This window comes from Tachysurus vachellii, chromosome 1 (assembly GCF_030014155.1).
Source record: "Tachysurus vachellii isolate PV-2020 chromosome 1, HZAU_Pvac_v1, whole genome shotgun sequence".
Lineage (NCBI taxonomy): Eukaryota > Metazoa > Chordata > Actinopteri > Siluriformes > Bagridae > Tachysurus > Tachysurus vachellii.
In genome coordinates, this window is record NC_083460.1 from 5,719,594 (window position 1) to 5,742,384 (window position 22,791).

A 22,791-nucleotide genomic window follows, 5' to 3' on the forward strand; every position below is an offset into this window, starting at 1 on the left:
ATAATGATGAAGATTTATACATAAAATTCAGTTAATCATAATTAATCAGTAAGCACCTTGGGAAAGCCGCGAGTGAAAGCACGCGAGCTTACTGATGGTGCAATTTGCCACGAGACTGCATCGCGCTCTCAAGAGGGATGTATGTATTAATTACCATTTATTCATGTGTGCACTTTGCCTGCCTCAGAGCAGTGCATCAGACTGCTGTCAGGGTCGCTAATGCCTGTAATTGACCAGTTGATAAGTGGTCCACGAGCTCTCTCCTCGGACAATATAGGCACGCGCCCGACTTAATATTCACGCCGGCACCTCTACCAAGAGTTAAAACGGCTGCCAAGGTCACGGAAATGCAGCAAACGTGCTCACGGCTCTTCCCTGCGTTCACTGCTGCATCCAGCTACGATCACATCAAAGGAAGCTTTGAAGGCACGAGGAAGTGAAGCGTGCTAAATGAGGCACCTTCATTCTTCACTAATGAGCTGACCAAGAGAGGATTATAAACGTTTTATAATAATGTGATGATTAACACGGTCATAAGCCAAAGTCACATCAAGTCCAAAAATTATGTCTCATGAAGTGTGAAGGCAAAGCGTTCAGTAACATACAATGCATTGCTTTCATGACCAAATAACAAAAAATAGTACACAGAAATATGAAGACAACATATTTTTGTTTTTAAGGCACATAAAGTAAAAGGAAATGTTTGTTTTCACTTTTAGGTCAAAAATATCATGAAATTAATTTTTGTCAAGTTTTTTCTCTTGTCATTTCATTATCTACAACACATTCATTCATTCGTGCATCTTCTGTAACCTTATCCTGGACAGAGCTGTGGTAAATCCCAATAACACTGGCTGTGAGGTGGAAATACACCCTGGATTAGTATGCTAGTCTTCCTCACACACACATATACAGAGTAGTTATCTACAGTAGGTGCTGTTTAGCCTAGCCAAACCATCGTGAATGATTTCTGGAAGGTGTGATGTAACTAGAGAACCTGGAGAAATTAACGGATGCAGGGAGAAAATTAAAAAGCTTCACACATACCACATCCCATTCTTTGGATCAAACGAGGTGAGTTAAAACCACAGTAGCAGCATCATTAACCAATGCGCAACTGTGCCAGCTTGTAAAACATCAATGCTTTTGTAGACTTCAATAAAAATCCATCATGCTGCCTCTGTTCGTACTTTTTTCCTGGGAACAAAAACCCTGCATATATTTTTCTAACAGCTTAGGTTTACTGTCTTTTTCCCTTACATCCTGTTAAGCTTTGTGATATTTTGGAGAGACTTGAAGATTAAACGACAAACAGTTTGAAATGTAATCAGGCTACAAATCTACTAATCTTACGATACTATGATTTTGCCTCACTGTCAGTATTTAAAAGTGGCACCAAATATGCCATTTTTTTGCTTATATGCATAGATTGATACACAAATAAGTATACTGTAATCTCCTATAATCAACATTACAACACTGAGACTGAGAGCACCTTAGAGTCACAACCTAGTCAACAATGTCCGGGGATATAATTGATATGTTAAGAGCCTAAAAATGTCTTTTCTCTCTTCTCTCTTGATTTTTAAAAGTGTAGTTCGTTTTGCAATATTTTTTGTCCGGTATACATTATTCTTGAATTCATATATTAACTTTGGTTTAAAATGTTCTGCATTTTGTTTATTTAGTCACTGTTTTTGGCCAAGAGATGTGGGAGAGTGATGAAGTGGTAGAAAGGTTGGAGAGTAGGAAATGAGTGCTGTTATTATCGAGTGAGCGAGCAAGCGAGAGACAGAGAGAGACAGAGAAAGAGAGAATGAGAGAGATTGCTCTTGACATTGTGGTCGAAGCACATAAGCAGGGATTCCAGATTGGATTAACAACCATCCAGCTCACTATTAAAGTAGGGTTTGGACCAAATTAATGTTAAACCCAACAGCAACAAATAAATAATGAACAAAAGCAGACCAAGTCTACAAGGACAAGGTTATTGATTGAATATTGCCCAACTGGAAGGGAAAGCACAAGCTGGCAACACTAACCTGGAGTCTGTTCACACACATTTGCCCCAGAATGCAAAAGTATCAACCAACTTCCAAAATGGTATCAAGCCAAAGCATCATCTATCATATTATAAAAATACCCAGTTCTACTCTAACCTTTAGCGCTTATTCCACTTGGTCTAAGAAACTGCAGTCGTTCTAATGTTATTTTTCACACATAGGAGTTTGTAAGAAAGTTTATTGGATTTCATTCAAAGGATGTTATAAAATATTTCCCTCTTAACACCATCTCTTGGCCTTGGTGCAGTCGTCTCCATTCACTTTTTCAGTTCTGTAGTGTGAATTCTTCAAATTCTCGTTTATAAGGCTATGTTGATGTCACTGCAGTATTCGTGAACTTGCACCCATCAGCATGGTTTCTCATGTGAACCACAGTCCAGATGTGCACTCAGCAGACTGAACAGAGTATTTGAAAAACTCTGTATGTGGCAAACAAAAAAAAACTGGCGGCAACTCAGCGATTCCAGTTTTGCACCAACTTGACTTCTGTAGCAGATCCGCTAATGTAGCTTATCTAATCACATGCATTTATGTAGATTATTTAGCTGAAGGCAGTTTATCAGACCCGAGAATAGCTACATTAGTTCAGAAAGGGTCTCCAAAGACCTCCACAGATTCTTCACAAAACGTCCATCCATCATCCAGCTCTCCCCTATCAGGCAACATCTACTAACTGGACTTCTTAGACATTTTCTATGCATGATACTTACTACAACACAGGGCAATGTAACACACTCAGATAAGAGCTCTTCTGCGTACAGAAGAATAGTAGTACATACAGTAGTGATTAGCTACTGGCATTGTGATTGACAGAAGATAGATTAAGCCCTCCCTTACTAACTCTAGATATTTTTTCAATTTATTTACATTCTCTTGTCTGATTAGTAAACCAGTGACATGCAGCTTTTAGGAAAACATTCATTTATTCATTCATTCATTTTCTACCGCTTATCCGAACTACCTCGGGTCACGGGGAGCCTGTGCCTATCTCAGGCGTCATCGGGCATCAAGGCAGGATACACCCTAGACGGAGTGCCAACCCATCGCAGGGCACACACACACTCTCATTCACTCACACAATCACACACTACGGACAATTTTCCAGAGATGCCAATCAACCTACCATGCATGTCTTTGGACCGGGGGAGGAAACCGGAGTACCCGGAGGAAACCCCTGAGGCACAGGGAAAACATGCAAACTCCACACACACACAAGGTGGAGGCGTGAATCGAACCCCCAACCCTGGAGGTGTGAGGCAAACGTGCTAAACACTAAGCCAATTGTTTGTTTTTTCTAACAACAATTATTGGTACTACATTTAGTCATGTTAGTTGATTATCTGGACCTTTGCAAGCAAGGAATTTATGTATCTGCACTTTTACATATAACCATGAATACCTATGATCTATAGTTGTCATTTTTATCAATACTCAGAGTACTGTATTTTTACTAAAACACAGACTGCAACTACAAGTGTGTTTTTGTGTCTTGGTCTCAGTTCTAAACACTTGGCAAGCATTGCTGTATCATTCATTTGACACAGATGGAAAGAACAAGCGCTGTCCCTTCATGATGGTGGTCACAGCTGGGCTTTTGGTTATTCTGAGATGGTTTGTTGATTTCCTTCAGTTCTCATCTTGACTGAGGCGCAGTCACGGAAATGAGCTTTGGCATTTCTCGCTCATAACATCATCTGCGCATGGCGGTGGTAAGAAAGAAAGTTGCCTGTTGTCTTTTTTTAAGGCTGATAAGACAATCTAAAAACTCCTAGTTTATACCTCGGTCAGAGTCCTGTTGATCTAGACACAATTTAAGTCCTGCTGGAGAAAAGTCAACCACAGAGGAATACACTGCATTTGTAACACTCAGATCTCCCCACACACTGTGTGCGACTGTGTGGAACGTCATTTTCAAACCGGTCACGTTGCCTTATAATGCACAGACACACAGACACTCACGTCTCCGACCCACAGAGAGCAAGCTAAGGATTTTTCTCTGCTGGGGTCTTTCAAATGCAACACTTTCATCTCTGTGACTGTCATATTGCTCTGCTCTGTTTGTCTGCTGTCAGATTTTGTCTCTAGGTCATGTTTCACGTTCTCATAACTGAGATTATTTTTTTCTCAACACCTAGGCTTGTAACACACTCTATTCTTCTGGGGATAATACCATCTTTTTTAGAGCAGGATTAAATTGTCTCTTGGGTGGGTAAAATAAACGAACAGCTGTAATGTGAAGCCAATTTTGTTTTCCATCAATATACATAAATGACTATTGTAATATTGACTGGAGAAGTCACTTTAAAAGTAAAAACCTGGTGCCAACATGGAAACATGAAGCATTAGAAAGTATCTACAATCTCAAGCTGTAGGCTTTTATTGAAATGCACAATAATAGTCATTAAGCTCAAATCTGTAGAAAGGACATTTCTTTGGCCTCAGTTGTGTGACAGTAAAAGGCTCCTTTTATTTTTCCTTTTCATGAAGGAATCTGACCCCGCTGCCATTTTCTCCGATTTCCGAGCCACCCTCTCTCTACTCCTAATGACAGTCATTACTGAATGTCAGCCTGTTCTCATCAAGCTAGCTGTCCCACGCATGTCCAATTTATTCTTATTCCATCTGATTCATTCTCTCCCACACCACACACACCAAGCAGGACAAAAGTCATGCCAATCCGTCTGCCAAGCACATCAATTCTAGCCTGGCTCGGGCACAGAATGTCACATCACGCACCGGCTTGAAGCTATGTTCACACACTCACACTCCTCCAGGCACCTGAATGACTCAGAACAGCAGCTGGATCTCATAAATCCAAACCGACTTCCATCTCCCTTTCTGTCTCCATATCTGGAAGAGCACCTGAAGCATATCACACTGCTTCCTAAACTTCTCCTTTACTTTTCAGTTGTGACTTAAAGAGGTCGTGTGAGGTCTCGCTGTCACCTGATTCAAACCCCAATCTTTATTGCAGACCTTATGATGAAGCACACTTCTCTGCAAAAAAAGTAATTGGGGTTATACGAGTTCCTTCTCCTCCTCTGAGGATTAAGCGTGCGCTAGCTTTAACAGGCCAGTAGATATTAATGTAGATATTAAACTACAAGTTAATGAAAGCCTGCAAGGATGAAGGAAGCTTGTCACCATGGTAGGTCCCTGGGCCCCTCATTAAAGCTCTTGTTCCATCAGATCTAATATGCAAGATTAGGAGTTCTCCTAAGTCATTGTTTGACTTGCTTTCTGGGAAAGGAAGTACAATACAGTCTTGCACGCACTGTGTTAAGTAGGCCACCTTTGAGGCACTCTTTATAGCTCATTTGATGTTCTGACTCTGCTTACTCCGCTATCTGCTCTTGTGTTCTACTGATAAGCTTGATGTCATAAACTAGTTTAATCTGCAAAGCTCACCTCACTTATTATCAAACCATAGCAAGGTAATTAAAAAATGATCCGATTTTCAAAATTCTAAAAGGCAACTTTATTTCTAGGGGTTTTCTACATAGCCAATATGGTCTGAAAGACACTGAGCGACTAGGAAAGCGCTAGCTATGTTGACTTGCTAGTTTATTCTTTATCCTATATTGATTTCTCAAGCTGGAATCATTCATTCATTCATTCATTTTCTACCGCTTATCCGAACTACCTCGGGTCACAGGGAGCCTGTGCCTATCTCAGGGGGCATCAAGGCAGGATACACCCTGGACGGAGTGCCAACCCATCGCAGGGCACACACACACTCTCATTCACTCACGCAATCACACACTACGGACAATTTTCCAGAGATGCCAATCAACCTACCATGCATGTCTTTGGACCGGGGGGAGGAAACCGGAGTACCCGGAGGAAACCCCCGAGGCACGGGGAGAGCATGCAAACTCCACACACACAAGGTGGAGGCAGGAATCTGGAGGTGTGAGGCGAACGTGCTAACCACTAAGCCACCGTGCCCCCCAAGCTGGAATCACACAAATACAATTGATGTGTTTGAAAAATGGTTCATGGTCTTTAATGTGAACAAACTGGTATCTCTCACTATCATGTTAGTACATTTTATGAAAAATTCAACTTTGTTGATAAGGTAAGAGACCTCAGAGGAAACTAGCGGGCTGGTTGCAATTTAAAATGCAATTCAGCCCATACTTCCGTTACACTGCATTTTTTTAAAGAGAAATTAGAGCAGGTTCGTCTACAGTGAATCAGTAATGCTAGCTAGCTAGTTCTCTGAACTGGAAATATATTAGCTAGCAGTGAAGTTCAAACCGACTAGCAATAGCTAACATGATATTAATTATCCTGTATTTAAGTAACGGTACTAGCTTTAGTGAAACTGCCTGATATTAAGTGCTACACTATATGTTCTGTCTCTCACTTCAATTATTTATAGTCAAGTCCTTTAACCTTTGAGCTTTTTGACACACACACACACACACACACACACACACTAGATTTGGTCTGAAAAGCCTCAAAACTCTTTAGAAAGAATGCTGATGGCTAAGGTTGCCATGGTTACATCTATGTCCTGTATAGTGCAAAGTAGAAAACCTTTATAAAAATTTTAAACAGACAAGCAACTTGCAGAAGTTTTCTTTTTTTTTTTTTTCTGGCATGCCGACTCAAAGGATGTACACATTTATAGAGTGCGTCTGTCTATTTCCTGTCTTCCCTGAAAAACATGAAAAACATACAGCTTGCTTTGGATTGATGTATATCTGTGTGCGTGTGTGTGTGTCTGTGTGTGTATGTGTGTGTGGGCAGTTAGGCATGACAGGCTGTTGCAATGGATCAGAAATGTGAAAATATTGTAGCCTGAGGGTTGAGTACAAACACCCATGCTGTCCATCTGAACCAACACACATCCCACTGTAGACAGGTAAACCAATGAGGGCACCATTATGTAATAAAGGACCTGGTGATTCTCACTGCTCTATGTTTCATCTGTTCTCCCTTCGGATACAACTCCCACATCCTGAGTGCTTTAAGTTTTTTACCGTTTGGTATAAATGAGGTCATCATTAATAGGCAACGAGGAAGGCAAAACCCTGCAACGGTGTAGTCTTTAAATCTGAATCTGGAGAAAATCTGAAATAACAAAGAAATATTAACTCTTTTTTTGACATTCTGATTTACACACTGCCCCTTAAATGTCCTTGAACATCTGACAATAATATTTGTAATTATACTCGAAGCAGGTTATTAATAATAAGTATATAATGAGTGTCAATAATTAGCTAATTGTATATAACTAGAAAATGCTTAGATTTTGAGCTCATCTCACTTGAATTCACTTTTATTTAAATACAAAGCCTATCTTTGTCTTATGGATGATGGGTCCCTTCTTATCTGCAGGATTTACTATTGTATCCTTCAAGCGCACCTGATTCCCATCCTGGGAGTGTGCTGTTAGCAAAATAATTAGATTTTTATTGGGGCGCTTGCTTAATAATCTTATTATTTAATTGCTCTCCTATATCATTTTTGTTTTATCTGTAGAGATAATGGTGATTAAACGTTCATAAAACTCCAGCTGTTTCAAAACCTTGAACTGAATTAAGTTAAACAAAGAACAAAATGTTTTCCTTGTAAAACACTAAAGCAGCGGATTGTTTTTATCTTATAGTTGTCTCACAGATCTGTTTCGTTTACGAGTGTATGTAATATCCAGTTAGAAGCATGGCTATGAATTTATGGAATTACAATAACTGTGCGGACTCACGATCTTTTACACGATCATAGTGCGTACTCAAAAACAAGGCATAAGGCAGATCATGGCATTGCATGTGTCATAGAGTGATGCTGAATACTTAATTAAGAGATATGGTTAAGTATGCTACTGTAATAACAATCAAATCAACCGCGTTCCCTTCCTAATAGCAGAGTGTGTGCGGCGGAGCAGTGATGTTTTCTCTCGAAGTGTGATTAGATTTCAGTGTGTATTGTTTTTATTTTGAATGGCAACCATCAAAAAAACATGCACATGTCCGAGCGGTACTACAAGGCCGTATTGACGTCTACAGCTATGTGTAATAAAGTTTATGGTAAGACTGGGCAGTAGATGTTGTTTGCCTGCTGGAAAAGTTCGAGGGAAGTGAACTTTACTTGCTTGAGTGCTACAATGTGACTACACATAGGCCACTCACTGACCGAGAACACGTTTAAGTCATGCACGAGAACACCTACCTTGCTTATGATGTAGCTCTGAAAGGATTTTCTGGGGACTGGTTCAGCCTTCAAAAAGAGGTGTCTATACAAGAGTGTTGAGAAGACACATTTGACATGCTTAATATTTTCTTCTAGGCAATGCGAGTAGTCACGAAGGCCTGGAAGTCTGAGGGGTATCAATAAAGCCATACAGCATGACCAAATATTCAGTGGCCAGAGGCAGTACTGAAGGTAGTGTTCCACTTTTCCATATCTTGAATGCAAATTAGACAGTTCTGAGATCATACTTGGTGAAAATGGGGGTTGACGTCTACTGTTTAGGTCCACAGGGACTAAGGGGAAGGAATAATGTTCTTTGACAGCGATCTGGTCTAGACCATGATAATCTATGCATGGCTGCAGACATCCCTTTTTCTCTGCTATGATGAGGGTAGCAGATGCTGGTGTCATATGTAGTCTTGCTTAAGGGCTTTAGAAAATGAAGTGGTTAGTGTTTGAAAGTAAATATATACTGAAATCATACTGATATTGGAGTGGGAGTGCACCGGTTTTCTCTTTCCATACAACTTCTTAATACTTAAATAGGTTAAAGTTAATGAGTTATACTGGGAAGCTGATCAATTTAAAAAGCCTTATATGGATGTGGATTCGTTAGTGACTATGGAATGAGGTATGCATGAGCTTTGACAATGATGTAACCACAGGAATTTCCCTTCTTGACCGGTAGATTAGAAGATTTCGAGACTGAAGGCAGGGACGTTCTTGGATATTTAAGGAGTTATGTGGTTTCTTCATGAAGAACCCAATTTTCCATGAAGAACAAAGCAGTTTGACTTGTAACAGAAGTCAGGTCTTTATTCGTGAGTCAGGTCTTCATCTACGAAGTCTCCTGCTGCCCCAGTGGTGAGTCTGAATGTTATATTACCACATTGAGCAAAGCCACCAAGTGCTTTCCACCTCAAGGAACCTGGCAGACTATAGGACAAATTGGGAACAGTATATTGATATGGGTCACACCTCTAAAGTAATAATACAGTAATAGCAGACCCCCTTTGGTTTAGATAGAGTAAGCCAAGTATGACCTAGATGCACACGGTCATGGCACTGATTTTTTTCTTGAAGGAAGGAGGAGTGCTGAATGATGGGACCTGTTCTTTTCTCCATCAACAGTTTATCAAGACAAATAACACAGTTAATGAAAGACTCTAGTGATGGATGACTATCTGTGCACACTAACTCACTGATGACATCTTTCCAAAGTCCCTGACAGAAAGCAGCTCTGAGAGTTTGTTACTGTACAGCCTCAGCCTGATCCTAGTGTTTAGAACTCAAGGGCATAATCTGCTGTCATTCTTTCACTTTGTTTGAGGGTTTTTGAGAGCATGACAAACTTATAATATTACAGTAGATTGTCCTTCTACCTTCATTTGAACAGAAATGATCAGAAGTAAGAATCAGTAAACTAAATGCACTTTATGTGGCTAAGACAACTTACTTTTCAGTCCTTAGCTCTGTGTTGTTTCATATAGCACCGTGGTTCTGGAGAAACATTCATTTCACTATCGGGCGGAATCCTCGTATCTCCAAAACCGTTATTTTTCAGGAAATGAAAAAAACGGCGTACCTTATCTGCAGTGCACAGGCTTTAGTCCGCGTTGCAGTGGATTGTCTTGCGCTAAATTCCTGTCCTCAGACGAGCACCAGAACTAGCGGGGGTCAAGATTTTTTTTTCTTTGAGCCCAGTGTTTTGAAGACATTTACCTCAGAAGACGTGTTGATTCGTTGCAACTCTTCTTGAGGAGAAATATGCCACGAATATCTCCCGCGGAGTGAGGAAGAGGTGGACAGTTGAAGTGTCTAATGGAGTTATGAGATTTGCGCTCAAGCTATTTTCAAGACTTTAGATTGGTTAATAACTTGTAAAAATAACAGACCCATGTGGGGACTGACCAATAGCATCGATATGTGAAAAAATATGAAATTGACCAAATTTGGACATACGAGGTTTCCGCCCGACAGCGACGATATACTGCATCAGTTATGTATGGCTGAAATGACAATAAAAGCTACTTGACTTGAAATCACCCTCCTTCACTTACTGTAACCCATTGTTTCAGTCAGGAATCACATAGGCTTGGATGTAAATGCAGGGTTGAGTATATTAACCAAAATTGTAAAACATTGTACAAAACAAGCAGATAGACAGATAACATACAGACAAGTGAATGAGCTAGAGAGAAAAAAATGATCTAGAAAAAAACCTGGATATGAAAACAGTATAAATAGTAACATTACTATATACGGATCTTCACAAAGAATTTAAGATCGTCCAGGTTATTTATAGAAAGTGTGTTTAATGAATATTTAATAGTCATCTGTGGCCTAAAACAAAATGTTTTTTTAATGTGCAATTATTTTTTTTATTAATTTTTTCTAAAAACTGAATGATCCTCTTTAATCACTGTATTAACAAAGCCTTAAAAAGATCATTAACAATACAGGCCACACTGTTATCTTGCCTTCAGGATGTTCCTTGTGCAGGACCAGCTATGTATAAGACAACAAAATAAACCAGTCAACACAATTTATAAAGATTTATTTAAAATAAGATTTAATGCAAGGCAATGTGATTTTTTTTAGATCTTTCCACTTTGACTTTTAATCTTAAAATAAATGCTCAGCGTGTAATTCAGGAGATTTTATTAAAAATTTGTATCACAGTAGCATCTAAGATGGCTGGGTGTCTTCTTATGCAGGCTCTGTATGGAATTCTTAATTAAAAAAAAGGTTATTCGACAGGTTATGCAGTTGATATGAGCAAATCCGTGGAGAGGTCAAAACCTGAAATGTGGCTGTGAAAATAAGGCCAGAAATGAAGTATTGATGAATGAAAAATATATAAAAAAAGACTAAAATGGAATGCAGAGAAGTCTCTTACTGCTTTTTTTTAGGAATCACCAACTGTCCAATTTCAGTGAGTTTTTGTCCACTGTAGTCTCAGATTCCTGTTCGCTGTTCCTGTTACTTCCACCCGCAGGCTTACTGTATGTTTTTTTGTTTTTTGCACCATTCTCTTTTAACTCTAGAGACCCAGAGAATGAGTTCTAGAAATACCTAATACCTGGCACCATACCACAGTCAATGTCACTGACAGCAATGAGTGCTTCACTTGGATTCACTTGGAGTGCTTCACTTGGATTTAATTCTTTTTTGCATTGTACTGCTGTCATATGGGGGGCACGGTGGCTTAGTGGTTAGCACGTTCGTCTCACACCTCCAGGGTTGGGGGTTTGATTCCCACCTCCGCCTTGTGTGTGTGGAGTTTGCATGTTCTCCCTGTGCCTCGGGGGTTTCCTCCGGGTACTCCGGTTTCCTCCCCCGGTCCAAAGACATGCATGGTAGGTTGATTGGCATCTCTGGAAAAATTGTCCGTAGTGTGTGATTGCGTGAGTGAATGAGTGTGTGTGTGTGCCCTGCGATGGGTTGGCACTCCGTCCAGGGTCTATCCTGCCTTGATGCCCAATGACGCCTGAGATAGGCACAGGCTCCCCGTGACCCGAGCTAGTTCGGATAAGCGGTAGAAAATGAATGAATGAATGCTGTCATATGATTGGCTGTTAGGGAATCAAATAAATGAGCAGGTGTTCTTACTAAAGTAGAGGGAAAGTGTACAGATTTAAGTGTATTTCTCTACTCTGAGCTGATGTTCGGTAGGCATACACGTGGTTGGATTATCAGAGAGCAGGTGGTTAATCATTGAGGAAGATTATTAACCCATAGCTGCCCAGATGTTGATCTTTATTGGCTGCCAAAAGGTTTTGGAGGGGGAAGATTTGCTGGGGTTTGAGAGAACAAAAATTGCTTGGGTCACAGTATCCAGTAACTTGTCAAGAGGCCCCAGGTTACATTGCTGCCTGCCTGTGAGTTTCCTCTGGATGCTGTAATTGTGTACACAGCAGCTGAGTGAGCAGCATTCGCTTAAAGGAATATCAAAGCTGCTGTTACTGCAGCGTGGGAGAGAAAGAGATTAAGCCAGGTTCTGTTAGTTCAGCTCAGAACAGCATGTTATACTGTAGCACACTAAATGATCAGTGTCTTTACTCAGTGTGGGTGTTCTATACATATACAAACCAATCGGTCATATCATTAAAACCACTGACTGGTCAAGGGGTGGGACACAAGTGAAAAGGCATATCTCAAAGCTGATGTGTTGGAATTAGGAAAATGGGCAAGCATACGGATCTGAGCAACTGTGACAAGGGCTAAATTGTGGTGGTTAGTTGACTGGGTCAGAGTATCTCTAAAACAGCAGGTCTTGATGGGTATTCATCTTCCTGGTATGAAATGGTACGTAACTACCAAAACTGGTCCAAGAATGAACAACCAGTGAACCAGCAACAGAGTCATAGGAGCACAAGGCTCACTGATGCACATGGGGAGCGAAGGTTAGCCTGTCTCTTCTAATCCTACAGAAAAGCTACAATAGCACAAACTGCTGAAAAAATTCATGCTAGCTCTGAAAGGAAGGTGGAAGAAAATACAGTGCATGTAGCATGCTGTATACCAGGCTGTGTAGTCACAGACCGGTCAGAGCACCCATGCTAACCTATGTACACCATCAGAAGTGCCTACAAAGGGCATATGAGCATCAGAACTGGACTATGGAGCAATAAAAGAATGAGGCCTGGTCTGATGAATTATGTTTTCTGTTATATCATGTGCATGGACAGATGCATCATTTACCTGAAGAAGATATTCCCCAGAATGGACTATGGGAATAAGACAAGCTGGCAGTGGCAGTGTGATGCTCTTAGAAACGTACTCCTTGGGTTCTGGCAATCATGTGGATGTTATTTCGACAAGTATCACCTACTTAATATATTGTTGTAGCTTCAGAACAACTTCATGCTTCATGGCAATGTAATTCCTCATAGTACCTGCCTCCTTTCTGCAGGATAATGCACCCTGCCACACTGCAAAAATAGATCATGGTTTGAGAAATATGACATACGAGTTCATGGTGTTGACTTGGCTTCCAAATTCCCCAGATCTTAATCCTTAATCTGTGTGATGAGCTGGACAAACAAGTCTGAGCGATGCTGTGCTCAATAGCTGAGCAAATATCTCATTTTTTTTGCTACAGTAAATTGCTCTATAGTAACAAGACTATTTCCAAATATTAGTTTTCCACCATGCCTTAGTAGAGAATGTTGTGTTTTAGGGTTTTTCATTAACAAGCTGTTTAGTTTGTGAAATGTGAAATCATTTATATAATATAATAAGCAAAAAACAGAAACTAACTTGTTTTGTAGCATTAAATGTAACTATAAAATATATAATGTGCTGTTTTGCTAGCAATGGCAAATTGATGTGGTATAAGATGATAAACACTTTAGGACCTGCTGTAATAGGAGGCAAGCACACCACCGTGTTGATGATTATTTTCATGTCCCAAATAGCTAGTGTATATTGGTGTGTTCGTAAAAAAAATTCCTACATATTAGGTATGAAGTTCTGACACCTTTTGGTGCAACTGACACCTCGTCATTTAATCAGCTTTTCCTGTAACGGTGAGCACTGTATTTGGTTAATTCATTCTCACTCTCTCTCACTCATTTTCTACCGCTTATTCGAACTACCTCGGGTCACGGGGAGCCTGTGCCTATCTCAGGCGTCATTGGGCATCAAGGCAGGATACACCCTGGACGGAGTGCCAACCCATCGCAGGGCACACACACACTCTCATTCACTCACGCAATCACACACTAGGGACAATTTTCCAGAGATGCCAATCAACCTACCATGCATGTCTTTGGACCGGGGGAGGAAACCGGAGTACCCGGAGGAAACCCCCGAGGCACGGGGAGAACATGCAAACTCCACACACACAAGGCGGAGGCGGGAATCGAACCCCCAACCCTGGAGGTGTGAGGCGAACGTGCTAACCACTAAGCCACCGTGCCCCCTAATTCATTCTCATCTACACACAATTGCACCGACATACATGGCACACGCTCATTACCTGCTGTTGGAAACGATTGTCCCAACTGTTTCCGCTTTTCTAAATGCAGCCCGATCTGATTAGATTACCAACAGAACTCAAGAACTATTTTTCCTCCTACTAAGCATCACTATTACTGAACCGAATCATTGCACATCTGCTCAACAGCCAAACGACCGATGTTGATCCACAGATTCATGATTAGCATCAGCAGGTGTCTCAGTGGAAACAGCGTGCTAAGAAATCGTTCTGGAAACTTCTCTTAACTTCTTTCTCATATCCTTGAGTGCAGCAACTTTTCTAGCCGATTACGTCCTTCATCGTGTTCTTCGTCTTCTCCGTTCCGTGTCCTTTGTACTATACGGAGAAATAGCAGATCCTCATTCCTCATATGGTTTGCTGTAGGAAGTAGCACCGTTGCTCCTTTGGTGCTGGGTTTATAGAGCACTGGGATGCCCATGGCTATGTTAGCCCACTTTCTTAGCCATCACCAAGCTCACACAGGCAGCAACATTAAGGACAGAAAGCTTTAAGATGAGCCGCATATCACATGCAGCCTTGCCGTCTGTAGAGGACAGGATAATGTGTAAAAGAGAGGACATCTGCAAATAATCTGAGCCTTAGCCAACTTTATCCATTCTTTTTAGATTCCAACCAACACTGCCATACACTATACATACTGTTATTAGAAATATTTATGGTTTATTCATAACATAAAGCTTTTCCATCATCAGACATCACAACCAGGCCACAAAAGAGAACAAAGTGTATCAGTAAAGGTCAGTAAATTAGACACAACCCCCATGCGGCAGAGCAAAAAAAGAGAAAAAGGGTGCCTTTTATCCCACAGGACTCATTTCAGAAAAGAACACCGAGCTTTTATGTCAAGCTACATCGTCAGCTCATGATTTTACAGACGAAAGAGACATCCTCTTATTCAGTTTCACCAGAAAATATCTTTATAAGACCTAGACTACTATTAAGGCTAGCGCTATTAGCAGACTAGACAAGTGTAATAATGGCTTTTGTTTTAAAGATATATCCACTACAATAAAATCACATTTGCAGTTAAACACAATCCCGAACAAACAAGGTTTATTTCTGTTTGTCTTTTTAGCAGTGAATATACACATTCATTGTTTTATACACATTTTCATTACGTCACGCAGCCACAGATTCTGTCGCAACTGCTAGTTGAATGCTAGCCACCTCTAAGACTCATGTGATAAGCTGATTGGCATCTCTAAAAAAAATGTTTTACTGTGTGTTTGGGAGTAGAATCATACAGTATGTACAGGATGGATGAAAGTAAACCACAGAAATGTGATATATTGAAATATATGACATTTATTTTCAAATACCGTTGTCAGCGTCATAGAGGGAAATTGAGTGGTGATGCAGCGACCCCTAGCGGTACAGTGCATTTAATGTTTTACTGATACTGATAATGTTTTACTGTTATTTTCTTTCTGAAAAAATGTTATGAAAAAAAAAAAACAGAATTATTTACTATTCTGAAAATACTTTGATAAGAGAGCGTAACCTCAAAGTATCGTGTGCAACCAAAAATGTGTGTTTTTAAAATGTGTTAAAAAAATAAATAGGGTAAGAGAATAAAAATAAGACAAATAAGATATGAGAAAATAAAATAGAACATATTAGAAAAAATATATGTTCATATGTGAATACAGTGATTGGATCTGATATGTATGAATATATTTTACTTGTGTGTAATATTTGAAGAGAGCGTGAGTTTACACACACACACACACACACACACACACACACACACAAAGTTTTAAACACAATAAATGGAATGTGCTCTATTCAACTTAAACAATTAAATTATGTATTTCATTAAATTGTTTTTACACTTAATGTACTTCATTAAATTAAATATTTATTTATAATAATATTAACCTTTATATAAAGATAAAAAGATATTAAAAGTTAAATTGATGTCAAAACTAAATGTGGACTTCCGGTATGTAGCAGTCCATTCTGTTATTATTGACACCCATGAAATATGAGAAAAGATAAATAACTAAAACATATAATACCACATGTAATGCGTGATCATTTGAGTTTAATATGGCTAGGAGTTTTTTTTTTTATATATTTTTAAATAGTTATATTTTCATTATTACAATGATTTTGCTTGATGTAAATTCAGAACTGATTTTGTATTTTTATAACCATTAGATGAATTGTCTGTCTATTTGTGTTAAAAAGTGTTATCCTGTCAGTGGATGATAAAACATATGTGCAAACTAATTTTCTGGTTTCTGGTGACAGAACAGTTACAATATGCAGTTTTTCTTAGGATAAAAAGTTAAGGTTTGGGCCATTTTGATATGACTTTAGAGAAAACAATATTAGATTCTTATAACATAAGATCTTAAAAAGGTTTCTAAAACTTTTGTTTAAGTTTAGAGGAAAGGATGGTATCATTTTTCTGTGAAAGGTGCCAACAATTCTGGATATGATCATGTGAGTGTATGTGACTGTATGAGATTAATTCCGCACATGTGGTTTATGCAGGTTATTTCTATCTGATTGTCATCATCGTTGGCTGAAGTCCATTCCCTTGTTGCTGGTTATTCTGCCACCAGGAAGCACTAGTGTAGGAGCATTAGCAGCCTCCCTCTATAGCCTGGCCCTCCCGACTTTTAGCTTTTTCATCCCTCTGCACCTGTTCTTGGCTGTCAGACGGCATGCAGGAGACATGTGAGTGAGTGTGTTTGAGCGCTTGGGGGAGTGTGTGTCCCTCAGAAGGACCATGACACCAAAGCCTCTGGTGACCGTTGCTCCTTGGTGACTCCTCCTCATGCCTAGTCGGGTAAGTCTTATGTGCTTATGGAAAAGGTAAAGGTTCCTCATAATGTGGGGCAGAAGGAAACGTTTTTGAGCTCATCCTTGCCGCTGTTTGGAACTCTGAGCATGTCCTATTTCAGGAAGCTGCACCATTGTGTCATTTGGTCATGTGTGAGAACTTTTAAAACAATGACCATCTCTGTTGTTTTCTCAAAGAAAGAAGATGACTGGATGGTAGAACTTTCTTCTTTGTCCCTTTTTAAACAACAGCTTGTTATCGTTGTTATTATTGTTGTTAGAAGTTGTACCTTATCCAATTGAAATATTGTGAAAATATCTTCTAATATTGTGATATGTTTGGCCATATCACCCCAATTGTACAAAGTCTATGTCTCTTGTTATTAGTATGCAAAAAACAATGTACAGTATTTTGCTGGATTTGCTTAAGATGCTGTGCCACATTTATTAGGAGCAGCACTGATCTCACACTGATAGAGACTTATGCACCACCAATGACTCCGTTGGTTCTCTTTTCCGGAATCAATCCCGGACCGAGGTAGAAAGAGGGCGGATTATCAGTCTGCCTAAAGACTGAGCATCAACCTTTGTTCCAGTTTATTCAAGATTCATTTTCCAGTTTATAATCAGATGCACGTGGACGAAAAACACATTTCACTACAGCAAAACCTGTAGTTGTCATAACAACATTTATTAATAATGTCATATTTTTACCATGTGAAGAGCTTTCCCAGGCCACCATACATACATATAATTAGTTAAATCTTTATGGATTTGATCTGTACTTAATTTGTGTAGCACTGTAGAGACTTGGAGTAAGTGATTTGACATCTGACTAGACGGTTCGTCCTTGCTAACTGTAAACTGTAACAAAATGAACTATAAACCTCTTTCTTGTCAGGTGCACAATGGACGAGAGCACATTTGAGACATTTGAGGAAGAGCTTGGAGTGCAACAACAGAATGTCCCTCAACCAAAACTTCCCAGACAATCTCGTAGACCAGGTAGATCTGCTAGATTTGCTTTTCTCTACGCCACTATTAAAAAGTGCAATTAGCACTGCATAGTAATTGTGAAACATGTATTTGATAACTGACGCAAACAGAAGTATAACCTTGAATTTCTGGCAAACGTCTAAGCAGGAAAGTGGACTTGTCCTTTTGGAGGGTTCAAGGGAAACAAAGCTGCTCATCTTCTCTGACTTTAAAGCGGCAGTGATATTTAAGGGCCTAGAAACCACCTGTGTGTCTAATTATAGTGGCATCACAATAGCCATGACCAAACACTGAACACATGCTGAAGCATAGTCACAGAGCAATAGTAACAAGACACCTGCTAGCATGAGAAACGCATTAAAGTTAGCCTTCATTCCCTCTCATGCATCTTGCTTTCACTTCTTCATATAATGACTTTTCCCAAATTATGGATTTATTCTGAATCCTTCTTTTTCAGAAATGTATCCACAAAGAAGGATGAGAGAGGTGAGTTTGGATGTCACTGCAAATGCTAAAAGAAAGAGAAATATTAGCACTGAACCAAACAATGAAAGTGCTGACTAGCAGCGGTCACTGGCACAGAATAAAAAATAATAAACTTCCTGATTAACCTTCATGTCAAATGTAAAGGCTAAGTAAATAAAGGCTAAAGGCTACTAAAGTAAATTTATAGTAAAGGCTATTAAGAGAACGTAGCTAACAAATAACTTTTCTATAATTGCATGGCTAAATTTGTCAATATTTTCAAAATATTAGCTATAGTGATACTAATATATTTGCAAAATAGTAGGAAATATTTAGAAATTTAAGCTCAATTTCGACCACTGTTTAAAGCTAGAAAAGCTAAAGTTAAAGGTAGAATGATACTAAATTGCACAAATTAATTGTTTATTCTGTGGGGATGTGGTTGAGCTTAGAGTTTGAATCCCAGGTCCATCAAGCTGCCACTTCTGGGCCCCTGAGCAAGGCCCTCAACCCTGAATTGCTGAGTTGTATAAAATTTAAGACGCTCTGAATAAAGGTGTCTGCTAAATGTATTCTGGTTGGCTGCCACGTAATAATATTACAGTGTAAGGATTTATAGTGTCTTACAGTGTCTTAAACCAAATCAGCTGGTCTGTTCAAGTCACAGAGTGGATTCTGGGTTACAGTTATTTGCTAGCTATATTAGCCTTGTAGGTTGTACCAATCTTGTCTTGGCTGATTGAGACATTTGGTGTAATTTGATTTCTCTCTGAACTATTTGTGACTGTTGAGACAGTTAACTCAATTTATTAACTTAACTGCTCTCTACAGGAGCCTGTAGTCATCCAGCAGCTCCCAAAGTCTCTACCTCGTGAGGCTCCGGTCTCAAGAGGCGGTAAGTCCTTTAATTTCACGATGCTATTATTAATGCATGAAAGCAAGTAGGGTTCCTTAGTGACTTAGCTATGATACAAATGGCATCTGCTGATTCACTGATAACCGACCTTGTACCTGGACACTTGTCGTTCTACAGAGCAGGGATATCAATCTTGTTACATCCAGAGTCACCTCAGTCGCACTCCAGATTTATACTGTGACTGTAATCCTGTTTAACGATTCTAATAAGACTCTGATATAAAGAATAAAATGTAAATCGTAATATTCTGGCTATATTAAAGAATAACTTTTATTTACGGTCCAAGTTGGCATTTAAGACAAGAGATATTGAGGTTTGGGGTTAGTCAAACAGATCAATAATTATAAGAGCTTATTAATAAATATAATTGACTGTAACAACAACAATAACAACAACAATAATAATAATAATAATAATAATAATAATAATAATAATAATAAATGTATGAGCTCATTAATCAATTAAAATGACTGCAACAGAAACATACACCAGCAATAATAATAATAATAATAATAATAATAATAATAATAATAATAATAATAATAATAATGTTATTATTATCTTACTTAGTAAGTTATGTAAATGATTTGTGTTTAGTTTTGAACCTGAATTCTCTAGACTAGTTTTCCGTTAGCAATTTATTTTCTTATCATGTCTCATCATTTTTGGTCAAACTTTTAATACATTCAGTCTCTTCAATTATTTTTTACCATGTCAGTAATTCTACTTTCCATATACAGTGCCAGTATACCAATAATCAGACTTCCTTTTGCCACGTCTTGTTCACAGTGTCATTACGAAAGTCATTGTCCATTCAGAATGTGGCCCAGATCGAGGTCCCATGGGAGGGAGTGACACTTAACCGCTGCCTCTTCGTAGCCATCACTATTCTGGTGCTCACTTCAGGGTGTCAGAGGCTACACGGTCAGTGCTTACAATGTGCTTACACAGCACTTACAAAGAAATCCCTTGTACTCCTCAGACTCGTTTTAGTTTACATGGCATGCTCGTGTGAGTCTTTTCCAATACTGTTCTCAGGAATACATTTGCATAGCTAGTAAACTACCGAACTGCTGGGAATTACTCTCTATATGTTACGTAGGATGACTGTCAAAGACATTGAGTGTTGTTCTTTTTTATAGAGTTTGTAAGAGGTCGCAAAGATGGGACGGATCTAGAGCCCATAGGCACTGTGCTTAGCATCAGGCATACTGTGTTGAGGAAGCACCGTGTCCAGGCACCTGAGGTACAGCAATCACAAGACTTTTATCTAAAATACATGTTGAAGTCAGTGACATTTCTTTGGTTTGAATAAAAAAAAAAATACATGCAACTAAAGTTGAACATTTTTGTTTAATGCTTATTTAATACAAACCTTAATGAAAGGTCTTAAAAATCCTTGTGTATTTAAAAAAAAAAAAAGACACATGCTTTAATAGCAAAAAAATGTTTTTTAATCTGCAAGCACTAAATTATGGGACACAATTACAAAGCAGGAAACAAATGGAAACCAAAAAATGAGTGAAAAATCTAGATACATAAAAATGAATTTTGTGATTATTATGGATCTAGGCCATGAAATGTGCATTATGTAACAGGAAAAAAGTTGTCTGGTCAACCAGACTAAAAATGTCTGTTTTACAAACATATACAGTCAATCTCATAATTATTGGCACCCTTCTAGAGAATAAGCTAAATTCATAAGATTCATTCATTTTCTACCGCTTATCCGAACTACCTCGGGTCACGGGGAGCCTGTGCCTATCTCAGGCGTCATTGGGCATCAAGGCAGGATACACACACACAAGGCGGAGGCGGGAATCAAACCCCCAACCCTGGAGGTGTGAGGCGAACGTGCTAACCATTAAGCCACTCACTCACTCATTTTCTACCGCTTATCCGAACTACCTCGGGTCACGGGGAGCCTGTGCCTATCTCAGGCGTCATTGGGCATCAAGGCAGGATACACACACACAAGGCGGAGGCAGGAATCAAACCCCCAACCCTGGAGGTGAGAGGCGAACGTGCTAACCATTAAGCCACCAACAAGCTAAATTATTTCACAAATATTTATTTTCATGTAATAACTAAAATAGATTTACACACAATGATCTCTCTCATTTGAGAACGTACTTCGTGTCTGTTTATCGACGGACAAGCAGGTGTCAGTCAATTTAATTTAAACCTAAAGACCGTGTTTATGTGGTCATTGATTTTGTTAACCTGTTTCCAGCCTGAGACATTGCTGTGGGACACGTTTCTCTGGTGGTTGGGCGACGATGAAGATAACGACGATGAAGAAGGAGGCAGACGAAGCAATTCAAGGAAGGTGACTCGAGAAAAAGTTACTCGTGGTCTCAGACACAAAGCCATACCAGACAGGAAACTTCTGAAGGGGAGGGAGGGCAGGTTTAAAGCACGGAGAGATAAAGTAAGACAGGACAAAAAGGTTAGTCCTGAGATAATGAAGGCACCAAGAGAGAAAGTGAAAAGACTCGGAGAGAAGAATCCGAAAGAGGAAGAGAAGGTGGTCAAATTTACAAGGAAGGAGAGCAAGAAGAAAGGGAGTGTAAAAATATAAAGCAAGATGATGCACTGAAGACAGAGAAGAGACTGAGGTGGCTTACAGATAAAACTAGAGGAATTAATTACTTTCATATATATGTGATTGTGTGGTAGATTATCTTCAGGTGATCAAAAGATTAAAAAAAGCTTTCAGTCTTTTTAAAAAGCAGCAGATATGTGGATGTAAAATATTCAATAAAAAAAATCATTCAAAATCCTCATGTTTCACATAATACACCTATTTGCAATGCAATGACATTTACCAGTTTGCATTCATAAATATGAGAACATTGTTTAAGAAAACTGTATAGAAAATAAATAGTTGATTTATGAAATGAATGTTTTTAAGACATGCCATGACATTTTCCCATCTTTAGTATCTTCAGCAATGTTTTCTATGGGCAGGGTCACCATGGATACACTCACAAACAAAACAGAACGCCTCTTAAAATAAAACCCAAAATGAATAGAACGTTGTGGAACGATATTAGAGCGACTCTGATTTAGCACTTAGTCTCCGAATCTTAGTAGATTTTAGGCAATATTTACCTGTTAGCAGTATAATAATAATAATAACGCATTATATATTCCATGTTATACAACCTTTAAAAACTGCTAGCCAATATCTATACTGATATTGAAGTTGTGAAACAACGATCACAACTATTGACTTTTCATACTATTATTTCCCCCAAGTGTCAAAAACTAACTTTATAACAGATTCTGTAGACTTTAAACAGGCTATTTCCTACTGGATTTCCTCAGAACCTCATTTCTTTTGTTATGTTATTGAC

General features: G+C 39.0%; 1 protein-coding gene across 1 annotated transcript; it reads left to right on the plus strand.

Moving 5' to 3' along the window:
• Nucleotides 1-8,203: 8,203 nt before the first annotated feature.
• Nucleotides 8,204-22,067, plus strand: LOC132845649 (uncharacterized). The gene is made up of 7 exons (XM_060869819.1): nucleotides 8,204-8,453; nucleotides 17,957-18,060; nucleotides 18,509-18,537; nucleotides 19,348-19,411; nucleotides 20,222-20,356; nucleotides 20,575-20,678; nucleotides 21,666-22,067. The coding sequence occupies exons 2-7, from the start codon at nucleotides 17,964-17,966 to the stop codon at nucleotides 22,011-22,013; spliced, it is 777 nt and encodes a 258-aa protein (XP_060725802.1). The 5' UTR covers nucleotides 8,204-8,453; nucleotides 17,957-17,963; the 3' UTR covers nucleotides 22,014-22,067.
• The last annotated feature ends 724 nt before the right edge of the window (nucleotides 22,068-22,791 follow it).